General features: G+C 34.5%; 1 protein-coding gene across 1 annotated transcript in view; it reads right to left on the reverse strand.

Annotated features, from left to right (window-relative positions):
- The window catches only part of MALRD1 (MAM and LDL receptor class A domain containing 1), a gene marked incomplete at its 5' end in the record, with an annotated part of 544,166 nt that overhangs the window by 153,318 nt on the left and 376,521 nt on the right, over positions 1-14,327 (reverse strand). The window contains one exon of the mRNA XM_081144915.1: positions 4,713-4,867. Within this exon, the coding sequence (XP_081001041.1) occupies positions 4,713-4,867 (155 nt within the window). The remainder of the gene's footprint in view (positions 1-4,712; positions 4,868-14,327) is intronic.

The raw sequence follows: 14,327 nt of genomic DNA on the forward strand, positions 1-14,327 counted from the left end.
ACAGAAGGCGGCCCCCTGAAAGGCCTGTCTCTTCTAATAGGACATCAATAAGTCTAATGACAAACTTGAGAGGTCCAAAACTGACCAGAGGAGGCCTTAATCAGTTTTACAAAGAAGATGTAGTCTTGGTGCCTCTTAACCTTGAACTGCTCATTCAATAGTTAATCATTAAAAGAAGCAGAACAAAAAGTTTAAATGGTATGTCACATAGGCAATTAGATGTAAAACAAATGCCTATAGCACCCTACTCTCCATATCACACATACTACATATTTGGGGCCATATCTCACTGTTGAAATTACCATTATACCTTTTTTTTTTTGGTAAAATGTTCAATTCAAACTTAAATTATTCTGAAAACTACCATATGTAGAATGCATAATATACAGAGTACCTTTCAGAGAACTAGGTTTCAATAACTGTTGGTAGAAAATACAGGATGGTTTTGGATAATAAAAATAAAGAAAATAAAATGTGCCATAAAAATAACCATCTACTTCTGAGAGGCAGTGAAACACAGACTGGGGCCAGTGGCTCTAGGGATACCCAGGCCTGTCACCTCCTACCTCTATGACTTTGTCCAATCTCCTGAAGCTTCCTCTATCTTACTACTCTCATCTGTTAACATGTACATAATGTTAGTCCTTTCCTCATTGAATGATATGAAGATTAGACCAATCGATTTATGTAAACCACTTTAAACAGTGCAGGGCATATAGTAACCAGCTGATACTATTCTCTGCTATCTTTTCTCTGCTCTTACTATCTTCCTAACATCACACTAAAACAAAACAAAGTAAAACAAAACAAAACAAAATAAAACAAATCTCACAAGCACCTGACCACAAAAGTAATGACTTCCCGAATGGAACAGTTACACACTAAATTCCACAGGTTTTAGCAGAAATCATTTAGGTCTAAAAACTCCTAACTCCATTTCAACACAGCAGAGTAACTGTTCTGAATATGGAAAATAGGTACAAAAACCCCATGTAGGTATATGATTCCCCTGTTATCAGTGAACACAGTTTTTCCCCCTGAAATAGAAATTTCTATAAATTAAAAAAAATATTATAGAAGTATTAGTTATTAAAATTGCCTACCTTCCTATTTGCATCTTTAAAAAATGTACCTGGAGTAATTAAAGGACATTAGTCATTTTTACAGAAATGCTTTTGTCCTGTGTCAAACTTTACCTCCTTTCATAGGACATTGAGTTACTCACATGAGTTAGCATTAAATATCGAAACAAGCTAAGCTACAGGAACTAATAATCTCATGGGAAATTAATTTGGCTTACTTAGGGCTCTGTTGGCATGTGGATAAGAAAGCAGCCAGCACCATTATAAGGAGTGCTTTTAATTTTATATGTAAGTGGGTAATTGAAAGACAGAAAGAAACTGACCTAGAAAATAAAGTGTGTATTAGCCTTGTTCTATAATTTTCTGAGCCTTTGAATAAAGGATATTGATGCCTGTATGAACATTTTATTATTCTGAGTATTATTCATTTACCATTAAGCTTCCCAGTTATAAAACATTTGCTTTCCTTACGCAACACTGTACTTTGCAGGCTGGGAGAAATCGGAAGTGTTTGGCTTTTTATCCCAAAAAGCCATAGAAAGATCATAACTGAATTTCACTTTGATCTTGTCAACTGTACAAGTCTTCTTTAACTGTTAGCTTTATATGATGCTCTTCATTAATATGCTAATGAAATTAAAGCATGCTTTATGTAGAAAATAAGCTCAACATGCCAGTGAAGATCTAAGTCTCACTCATCATGTAGAAATCACTTTGCAGTTTCTCCACTTCAGACCAAGCCCTAACTTCTCTGCCCAAACTCCTAGAAATCATCTAACTTGTCTCCCTGTTTCATTTCCACTTCTGCCCTCTTCCTGCCCACCAGCACCCATCCCTTTTCCATACAGCAACCAGATAGATGTTTTAAATTTTCAAGTAAGGTTATATTACTCCACAATTTAGCACTCTCTGCTATGGATTGAATGTTTGTGTCTGTATCCCCAACTTTATATGGTGAAGCCCTAATACCCAATATTTTAGTTTTTGGAGGTGGGGCCCTTGGGAGGTAATTAGGTCATGAAGGTAAAGACCCCATGAATGGGATTAGGGTAGTTATAAAGAGAGACCCAAGAGACATGATCTCTCTTGGCCTGGCAAACACAGAGAGAGAAGGCAGCCATCTGCAAAAGAGGAAGAGGGTCCATAACAGAAACGGAATGGGTGGGTACCTTGATCTTGGACTTTTCAGTCCTCAGTACTGTGAGATGTAAATTTCTGTTGTTTAAGCCACCTAGGCCATGCTAATTTGTTATAGCAGCCCAAGCTGATCAAGACACTCTCCAACGACTTTGCATGGTTCTTAAGAATGAAATGGTATCTTCTGACCTTCCTTACAAGGCCCTACATGAGCTGGCCCCTGCCTGTTTGGTCTCTCTCTCTCTTTCTCATTTTGTTCCAGCTGTACTGGCCCTCAAATTCCTTCCACCTTTGCACTTTTTCATTAGCTTGCTCCCTCTGCCTAGAGCATTCTTACTCCAGATACTCATAAGGCTGGCTGCTTCTTGTTTTTCAAATCTAAATTCAAACAGTATCATTCTCAGAGAGGATTCCTTACCATTCAGTATAAAATACTCTCAGCAGACCCTAAGTAATTATTCATTACCAAGAACTGTTTTATTTGCTTCAGGGTATTGTGTCACAAATTGAAGTTTTCATATTTGTGGGTTTTTAAATTTTGTTTTCTGTCTTCCCCTACTAGAGGGTAGTTTTTAATAAGTTAATGTATGAAGGACAAATTTAAAATGACTGGTGCTGACTCAAAATTTTTCATTGTTTTATGAGTTAATATCTTAAACAGATTTGTGTTTTCTTTCCAGTGGGCACAAATATCAGGGACAAACTAGAAAATAGAAACTACTCTAACATATTTCAAAAATAGAGGAAATTTAATATAGGGAATTGTTTACAAAATTTATTGAAGAGATGAGAAACCACCAAGGAATTTATGAGACAATAGATTAGTATGCACAGGAAGATGTTTCCACCCCTAAAACTAGAGGGTCGAAGGGAAGTAGTCACCAAAACTGAGTTGCTGGAAGGTGTACTTGGTAGGAATTAGAACCAAGAACCCAGAGCCCATCTGTGGGAAATTGAGTTACAGATGAGATGCAGTTAGAAACTCAGCCAAAAGAGAGGTCTCCTCTTCCTGCCTGTAGGTCTTGGCCAGTGCCTTTAATCGGCCAAACTTACCCAGGAAGGCAGAGGGCAAAGGAGCCTGGGGAGTGTAGTTCTCTGGGACACAGAATGGAGCACAGAAGGACAGGGAATACATAGTACTTAATATAGCCTTATAAAATTTGTGCTAGCAAGAAAGCACACTACCACAATCTACAATTTTAAATCTCTTGTAGGAATGCTGTGCTATTTTTATTGCCTCATAAATCCTCTACTATGAAACCTCACCTTATGTATTTTCTTTGCCATATCCTTTCTAAAGGATCTATGAAATCACTGTAAGTAGTTTCAGATTAGCACAATTATACTCTACCATGTGCTCCAGAACCACATCTGCCCTTTATTAACTCAAGAAGTCATCTGTCTATGGCACGCCCTAGCTCAGTGTCTCTCGACAGTTTCAATGATAAAGACCCTTTAGATATACATATTTTTTATTAGAAAAGTAATACATATTTAATGTAGAAAGTTATAAAATAAATAAGAAAAATAATGAAAAAAATGTTTCCACCATCTAGAGATAATTAACCATTTTATGTGTATGTTTCCATATATTTATTTTCACATATATAGATATATATGTAGATATTTATATAGATTAAGATATATATACACACACACACACACACACACACACACACATACACACACAGTAATACACTCAAAATTAGATAGAGGTTAAATGGAATTCTGTAACACATCTTAATATTGGCTTTAGTTATTAATGAAACAGAATCACTTCTCTTTATCACTAATTATTAATTCACATAATTATTTTTTGCATAATGTTTAATAGTAAAAGTGAATGTACAGCATTTCACAAATTCCTAACATTTGACATTCAGATGGTTTTAAATATTTACTATTTTAAATGATAGTGAGATAAAAATCTTTATAAATAAAACATCATGCATGTCTAACTTTATTTTCTTCTATTTCTACATATGGAATGTTTTGGTAAATAATATACAAATTAGGAAGCTGTTAATTGCCAAAGGGCTCTTCATAATTTAATATTGATAGCAATGGGTAAGAATAATTATTTATCCACACCTGTACCACCAGAGCACATTATTATTCATTTTATTCTTTTAAAATCTCTAATATTTAAAAATAAGAGATTCTTCCTCTCCACAGTTCCAGATAACATTAGTTGGACTTTCGGTCTCAGTTACTTTAGAAAATGCATGCACAAACCTTAAGTTCTCAGACCCCTTATAAGGAATGATCTCTCCACAAATGTCCCCATGTCATAACTAAAGACAATCCTTAGAATTGCAACATATCTGTTGAAAATCCCATTCTTACTAAAGAATGTAGTAAAACATGGCACTAATATATCCAAACTAAAGATTACAAGAAAGAAAATTTTTTATAAGACTATAAAACAGGAAATATGTTTAAAGACGTACTATGAAGATTTTAGTGAAACACAAATCTGTCTTTCTTTAGTACCTTTAATACTCCCATACTCCTGGGATCGATCATGTAGAACCAGAACCGAAGAGTGCACATTCCAAGGCTGGCTGGGAAGTATTGGGAAGTGGTGACTCTTGCAGTGTGTCCTTTGGGACCAGATGAGTTGACATACAGAAAGTGTTGTCCATTACCTTGAAATAGATAAATATAACATTTTTTAGTGAAATGATTTATTTCATAGCATGAAGCAGAATATATTGACACCATGTACTCATTTCATTTTTCCCCAAACACACACACACACTTAAACACAATTAGTTAAGAGGTTGGGAATGATGGCTTATAAGCCCCTTAACTGCTAGACACTGAAACTGGAAGTTTTTAAAAATAGCACTTACTGAAAATATTTCTCTTCACTTAGAAAATTTATAGTCTGGAAATTTTTTTAAAAAATCTGCGTCATGAAAAATAACTAAGGAACATGACATGTAAGTGATTACAGCAAGATTTTCCTCAATATAAAGAGCACTAGTAGAAACAACTTGAGAAGTTTCTCCACTGCATCAGTGGACTGTCTCTGTCTTCATTGTCTTATGAAATACATTGTGTGTTTAGCAAATATCAGATTAGGAAAATTATACACAATATTTTAATTCAGCCAGGAAAAAGTTTTCTTTTACATTTCTTTGCAAGGATGTCCTTGTTTGTTTTCATATTTGGAAAATAAAGACATATACGTGGCATGCATGACCTAGATACACCTAGACTCCGTGTGTCAGACCTACTAAGATCTGCAGCTCATTTCTTTTAAAAGTGCATTCTTTAAATCCATAGTATCTTTGATTCAATATGTATATCTAAGTTTTCCTTCATCTTACTGCCTTCTATACAGTTGAACAAGTCCAATAGCACTTACTGAAAATATTTCTTTTCACTTAGAAAATTTATAGTCTGGAAATTTTTTAAAAAAATCTGCATCATGAAAAATAACTAAGGAACATGACATGTAAGTGATTACAGCAAGATTTTCCTCAATATAAAGAGCACTAGTAGAAACAACTTGAGAAGTTTCTCCACTGCATCAGTGGACTGTGCATTTAAACTACACTTTAAGGAGCAAACTTTAAAATATCACTCTTAATAAGGAAAACATGGTACAACCCAATTAGCTATAATAACTTTCCTTATATAGCCAAGACTTAATTGAAAGTATGGAATCTATTCATTCTACAGGGTGTCCCCCAAAAATGTGTACACACTTTAACAGCCGATAGCTCAATTTTGAAAATGAAGTGTATTTTAATAAACACTGCCTTTATAATTATTCAAAGTGTGTGTATACATTTTGGGGTCACCCTATATACTGGATGTGAATAAACAGCCCTAATCTAGTTCTAAATATGATAAATTAATGTTAAGTATATTTGTATTGAAATATTTTATGTTTTGTAGCTCAATTCAAATAGTATGCCATATATAATGAAAACAAATATACTTCTGTCTCAAAAGCAGATCATGTTTAACTCAGACTTTAAATGTATGGTTTTTTCATGCTTTAGCACTAACTTGAGGTTAAAAGTCAAATATCTAGAGCAGTAGGAAAGAAAGTAATTGTGTTCATTGACACAAATTTAATCTGTTTTACAAAGTTGGGAATTCTGATTTAAAACCTTGTATTTCTGTAAGTTTATTCCCCTAACTGCATAAACACATTAAAATACATTAGTTCAGATGTCACTTTGGAATAACTTTCATCATATATGTTTGTCTTTAAAAGGTAACTTTTAAGTTTGTACTGCGACCTGAGTTTAGTCCAAGGTCTCCATTCTTCCCCGTTGCCTTTAGGTTCCTAATGTAACTCAGGTCACAGTGTCCTTAGTGTCTCTGTAATATTTTCATGGCAGCCCACGTGGGAGGCACTATTTTAGTTTTGTTTATTAAAAACTTAAGTCCAAACAACTTAATATGCATTAATATTTTAATACTATTTCAGGCACCTAAGAAACTAATACACACAAATAGAAAAAAATGTATTCTTTTTTCCGATAATTTATTTCAATTACAGATAACATTAAATATTATATTAGTTTCAGGCGTACATAGTGGTTAGACATTTATATAATTCATGAAGTGACCCTTCCCATAAGTCTTGTACCCTCCTGGCACCATACACAGTTATTACAATATTATTGACTATATTCCCTATGCTGTACTTTATATCACCGCATCTATTCTGTAACCGCCAATTTGTACTTAATCCTGTCACCTTTTACATCCAGTCCCCCAACACTCTTCCCATCTGGCAACCATCAGTTTGTTCTCTATGAGTCAGTTTCTGTTTTGTTTGTTCATTTATTTTAGTTTCTAGAGTCCACACACAACTGAAATCATATGGTATTTGCCTCTTTCTGTCTGACTTATTTCATTTAGCGTAATACCTTCTAGGGTCATCCGTGCTGTTGCAAATGGTAAAATTTCATTCTTTTTTATGGCTGAATAATATTACATTATGTACATGGAGCACATTGTCTTTATTTAATCGTCTATTGATGGACACTTGGGTTGGTTCCATATCAAGGTTATTGTAAACAATGCTGCAATAAACACAGGGATGCGTATATCTTTTCAAATTAGTGTTTTGGATTTTTTCAGATAAATACCCAGAAGTGGAACTGCTGGATCATAATGTAGTGCTTTTTAAATTTTTTGAGGAAACTCCATACTCTTTTCCATGGTGGCTTGCAACAGTGCACAAGAATTCCCTTTTCTCCACATTCTCACCAACACTTGTTCGTTGATTGATGATAGTCATTCTGCTAAGTGTGAGGTGATATCTCATTGTGGTTTTAATTTGCACTTCTCTGATGATTCGTGACATTAGGCATCCTTTCATATGTCTTTTGGCATTCTATATGTTCCATCTGGAGAAATATCTATTCAGGTCCTTTGCTCATTTCTTAACTGGAGTGGTTCTTTTTATTATGTTAAGTTGTCTGAGTTCTTTATAAATTTTGGATATTAACCTTTTATTGAATGTATAGTTGGCAAATACCTTCCACCATTAAATAGGTTGACTTTCCATTTTGTTGATGGTTTCCTCTGCTGTGCAAAACCTTTTTAGTTTGATGTAGTCCCATTTGTTTATTTTTCCTTTTGTTTCCCTTGCCCTAGGAGATGTATTAGAAAAATATTGCTACAATAAATGGCCGAGATATTACTGCCTATGTTTTTTTACGGTATCGAGTGTAACATTTAAGTCTTTAATCCATTTAGAGTTTATTCTTGTGTATGGTGTAAGAAGGCGGCTTATTTTAATGCACCTGTCCAGTTTTTCCAACACCAATTTTTGAAGAGACTATCTTTTTCTCACTGTATATTCTTGCCTTCCTTGTCATAGATTAATTGACCATATAGGTGTAGGTTTATTTCTGGGCTCTTTATTCTGTTCCATTGATGTAAGTGTCTGTTTTTATGCCACTACCATACTGTTTTGATTAGTATAGCCTTGTAGTGTAGTTTGATATCAGGTATTGTGCTACCTGCAACTTTGCTCTTTTTCAAGATTGCTTTGGCTACTCCGGGTCTTTTGTGGTTCCATATAAATTTTAGGATTATTTGTTCCAGTTCTGTGAAAAATGCCATTGGTATTTTAATAGGGATTAGATTGAATTGCTTTGGATATTATAAACATTTTAATGATGCTGTAATTCTTCTTATTCATGAGCAGAAGATAGTCTTACATTTATTTGTATCTTCTTCAATTTCTTTCTGAAATGTGTTATAATTTTCTGAGTACAGTTATTTTACCTCCTTGGTTAAATTTATTCCTAGGGTGTGTGTTTTTGATGCAATTGTAAATGGCATTGTTTTCTTAATTTCTCTTTCTGATAGTTCATTATTGGTGTATTAAAATCCAACCGAATTCTGAATTATTTTTATATTCTGTTACTTTACTGAACTCACTTATCAGTTCTAATAAATTTTTTTGGTGGAATCTTTAGAATTCTCTCTATATAGTATCATGTCATATGCAAATAATGACAATTTTTTTTCTTCCATTCCAATTTAAATGCCTTTATTTTTTCTTGCTGAATTGTTAGGGTTAGGATTTGCAATACTAAAAGTGATGAAAGTGAACAACCTTGTCTTGTTCCTGATTTTAAGTAAAACACTTCATTTTTCCTTGTTGACTCTGATGTAAACTGTGCATTTGTCATATATGGACTTTATTATGTTGAGGTATGTTCCTGCCATTCCCACTTTGCTGAGCATTTTTATTATAAATAGGTGCTGGATTTTGTCAAATGCTTTCCTGTATCTATTGTTATGATGATGTGATTTTTATCATTCATTTGGTTTATGTGGTGTATCACATTAATTGATTTTTCTGTACTAATCCAACCTTGCATCCTGGGAATAAGTCCCACCTGATCATGGTGTTTGATATTTTTAACATATTGCTGAATTAGGTTTGCTAATATTTTGTTGAGGATTTTTACATCTATGTTCATCAGGGATATTGGCCTATAATTTTCTTTTCCTTTTTTTAAAAAAAATATATTTTTATTGATTTTTAGCAAGAGAGGAAGGAAAAGGGAGAGAAAGAGAGAAACATCAATTGGCTGCCTCCCTCATGCACCCTGACCAGGGTCACAACCTGGGCATGTGACCAGACCAGGAGTTGAACTGACAACCTTTCGGTACACGGGATGCTCAACCAACTGAGCCATACTGGCCAGGGCTAATTTTCTTTTTTTGTAATGTCTTTGTCTGGTTTTGAAATCAGAGTAAAGCTGGCCTTGTAAAATAAGCTTGGAAGCCTTGGTTCCTCTTGAATTTTTTGGAGTAGTTTGAGGTTAGTTGTTAATTGTACTTTGAATGTTTGGTAAAATTCACCTGTGAAGCCATCTAATTCAAGACTTTTTTTGGCGGGGAGTTTTTAAATTACTGATTCTATTTAGTTAGTAGTTATCGGTCTATTCAGACATTTTGTTTCTTCTTGACTCAGTCATGGAAGACTGTATGTTTCTAGCAATTTGTCCATTTCTCCCAGATTGTTCAATTTGTTGGCAAATTTATTTTGTATGTAAATAGCCACAGTTACTTTCTACTGGAGAGTAAGACTATTAAACACTGACCAGTTTCTCAAATCTTGAAATGGATTAAACTTCTTCACTTCCTATTCCAAATTTCCTATTTCATATTTATTTTCCCCAGTATTTACTTTTATTATAGCAACTACTAAAAACAAGTTTAGCAAAGATATGATGTTGTGAGGAATGTAGGATAATCTAATATTTGCATTTTAAGACTATATGATGAAATTTAATTTTAAAATATATATAATCCACTATGTATAATAATAACCCATAATTTCACTGAAGCATATCTATATCAATAAAAGACAGACAATGTTATGTATCAAAGCTAGCAATTCCAATTATTAGTTAGGGGACTCTGGGTGAGTTTTCAAAATATAACCCACCTAACCCCCTCTAATTTGCTTATTTAACTTTGGTCTTATAAAATCCTACACCTAAACACAAAAACCAGAAATGCTGCTTAACCTTTTGAAAGTATTAATAGATATATATATGAATTATCCAGGAACTATGTACTGTATCACAAATTTATAAAACCTTACAATGGATTATATTTTCAGAAATAGACTCATTCTGTATCTAACAAGTTCAGACTAGATCCACTTTCAAACATTTATAAAATTTCACTTGCTTCATTGAGAATTACCTATTTATATACCTAGCAAAATCCTTAGAGAAGGTCACTCTAGCATCCCACACAAAGTTCAGAATGTTTTAAAGGAGATAATAAAGCTTAAAAGTCTCAATTGCCAAGGCATGTTTAAAATGTAATGGTAAATCATTAAACCAGTTCACTTTATATGTGACTGGAATGATCAACAACATTCAGGCACAATTTTTTTGTTGGTTTGATTTTGGACTGTTTTACAGCTTTCTATTGGCCATTTTAAAAGTTACTTAACTTTCATATATTAGATCTTATGCATTCAGTTAAGTTTGTAAAATCTATGATACATTAATTAAATACTACTAAATGTAGTACACCTGAATGTGGGCATTCATTAAATATGCCTGAGTTTTTTCTCTCCCCACATTCTCTTTCTTCTGATATTTTCTGTACACTTTCAGTTTAATACTTTAGTTTTGCTTGTATAGGTTTTATGATTATAAGTTTTTAATATTCTTAAGATACAGAACTTATATTTCACATCTAAGTCAAAATCAGGCACTAATAGAAGTTTCTTGTTAACACTCCATTTTTACCTTAGAAACTCTTTAAAGAATTGCATACATTTTTGAAAACTGGCTTCTACTTACTGTCCAATAGTGTAAATTCGCATCAAAGTGTACTGTGTTCCAGTCACCATTGTTACTTGACATTGAAATATCCAAGGGTACGGGCCACATTCCCAACCCATCCCCATGCTTCACAGAACTGGTTTCATTTTGGTGTTGGCAGAGAGAGAAGATTCTAATTTGTCTTTTAGATGTTATTAGCTACAATCTTGAGTTTTTGAAATGTTCCCTTGAATTATCATGCTGCAAGGTAATAAGTTGGACATTTCTTTTTTAAAAAGACAGTTAATACTTTTAAAAGAAAGCAGTATTTTTACAGCTCCTGTGCCCTCAGCAGAATCCCACTCCCTTGCACTGGGGTCAAATCATAAAAGACAATTTCCCACTTCAAGTGATCTGAATTCACTCCTTGCTTTAAATTGTAGGCCATTTTAGTCCTTTTTTTTCTCTTGCTCATAAAATAAACCTGCCTAATGGCTTTTTAAAAATGCAGTGCAATGTGCCTCTCTTTCAAAATAGCAAACTCCTTTCTTCCTCAGCGTCAGACTGGCTAAAGCTTGGCTCCACACCCCGTCATTTCTGCCTGTCAGTTGCTCTAAAATGAAGGTGCTTAATGACCATCAGTGGAAATGCCCTCAATCTCTTTTTGCACTTTCATTTCCCACCCCGCGCCCTATTTTCAAGGTGCTGGCTATTTGTGCCTCAAAGTTTTAAAGGCCGTGAAGTGTGAACGTGCTCAGAGAGAGTACAGATGTTTCCCCACAGCTGCCAAAATGGCAGCAACAGTCGGTGCCTCTGAAGTCAAATGACACTCTCTCATGGTGTTTGATAGAAATGTCTGTCATTACATCACTTTTTTGAGCTTTTTGAAGGGCTGTATAATGAATGGATTAGGTATTTCTTTATTTCTGTCTTTCCCAATAGTTTATTTTTTAGGCATTATTCTCTTTTGAGAGGAATTATTATCTATTAAAAACCAGTTTTCAGCAGAATGTCTCATTTTAACACTATTTACTATTATCAAATTTGATGCCTTAATTTTTTCCCCTCACTATGCATCAATCTGATCTAAAAATGAAGCTTCGGACTGTGACATACCAACACAGGGTAGATGCATCTTATTTTGAAAGCTTCTAATTGCTCAGCAGCAAGTACATCTCAGTCACAGGATGGTTATATATGGATGGAATTGTTTGGCACCTCCTATAAGTCTAAGTAGAGGCAAAGAATTCCAAACCTCTTAATTTTCATATTAGAAGAACCCAGAAGAACCTCTTTATGTGTAACTTTCTTTCCAAATGCCTTTGGAAACATGCATTGACTTAAAAGCATCTCTGAGATTTCATTTCATTTGCCAAATTGAGATTAAAAAGAAAACTTGTTTCCTAGCCATGTAGGAAGAAAAGAGCTAATAAATTATAAACCTTTTTCTTTAGGTAAGTGATAAATAGCAAGAGCTTTGACTTCGTTTAGATTTGAGGTCCATTTAAACTGGAAGAATGTAGAAAGCAAATAGCAGAAGAATATTTGTTTTAATGAATATGTAATGAGCAGAAACCGTGGGCATGATTGCCTATTAGTTAAGCCTGCAGGCGCTGGAGCTGTGGGTTTCAGTTCATATCTTTACTCTACCCCTTACTAGGTATGTGACCTTGGGGAACCTATTTAAATTCTCTAGGACTATAATTATAGTAGATATTTTAGCTTCATGGAATTGTGGTAAAAATTAAATGACACGCTATATGTAAAGTGCTTAGAACACGTTGCAAATTAGTGCTGTTCTCCTAAGAAACATAGAGAATAGATAATAAAGATTATTTTAGCAGTAGTAAAAGGCTATCAATAACAAGTTATTGATTAAATAACTACTACTACATAGAAGGGAGCATGTTTTGCATTTGGATGTTAGGGAGATGAGCAAATCATGGCTTGGAAAATATGAAACATAACCCAAAGAATCTAAGGATAAAAGTTATCAACATGTACTATTGAGAAGACAAGCTCTAGATCAGACTATCTGGGTTCAAATTCAAACTTCGATACTTGTCTTTGACTTTGGAAAAAATCATTAAATCCCCACTATGTCTCATATTCATCATCTATCATATGGGGAATAATAATAATAATAAATAACACAGCTCATTGAGATTATTATGAAGCTATAATACCAACTATTGATGTAAATCCTAACTGCTATATTGTTTAACAATTAAAAGATGGCTTACATTTGGTGATTGAGGAAATACTTTATAAAATATATGTCATTATATCATTATATTGAAGGAAATAGTGGAGATGGTAGCAGGCAAAGAAATCAGTTTAGAGTGACAATGATCATTCTAAAAAAAATTACAATGTGGGCGATGTCTGGTTTCTAGTCCAGCATGTATGGAGCTTGAAAGGCATCAGTCTCATCTTCGACACAAGAACAAAAAGCTGAACTAACTAAAACTCAAAAACTCTTCTTAGATCCATCAGACATTAAAGTAGAGGTTACAGAACAAACCGCCTCCCCCAAACTGGTGAGACAGGTGGGCAGATGCAGTTTAGTGGAGCGGAACCTGGGGATCAGGAGGCGCCCATGGAGCCCATGCTGGGTGAGGAGCATGTCAGCTGAATTAACAAGCTGGGGGCTCAGTGTGGACAAGCTGGAGATATGGGAATTCCAGGGGGACAAATCTTAGGGGAACTCTCAAAGTTTTGCCTCCAGGAGCCCTAACAACTTCTCAGTGACAACTGGAGAAAAATCCTCTCTGCTTTCTTCAGGGAGATGGGAAAGTAGCCATTCTGAAGGATGTCTATTTTTCTTAGCCAGGTCTAGATAGACATCCTTTCCCAGGTAAGGGGGCAGGAGAATTGAGAAGCACTTGTGAAGGGCACAGAGAAAGGCTTGCTAAAATCACAGGATTGCAGATGCTTCCCTTCCCCTGACTTTATCATCTAACACATTTCCACCTCACCACCCCATCCATAAGGCTCCTGGACATTAGCAAGGAAGTAGAACTGAAAGGACTTTATCTCTCAGACCTTATTTAAGTCTCTAGGGGAACAAAAATCAGACAAGGGAGACAAAAGCAAGGCTGCTAGAGGAAATGTTACCTTTTGACACTTAGAGCAAACAGTAAACACAACCTTACTCCAGGCAAGATAAAAACTTAACTGTTTACCGAAGTTCCTTTTACCCAGTGCATTGTGTCCACTACCAAGAAAAAATTACAAGTCATGCTAAAACAATGTGACCTAACGTTGACGTTTCTAAGGCCCAAAGCATCTTTGAGGAGCAAGATCAGAGTCTACAACAGAACAACATAAG

Source organism: Miniopterus schreibersii (assembly GCF_964146895.1).
Source record: "Miniopterus schreibersii genome assembly, chromosome: 1".
NCBI lineage: Eukaryota > Metazoa > Chordata > Mammalia > Chiroptera > Miniopteridae > Miniopterus > Miniopterus schreibersii.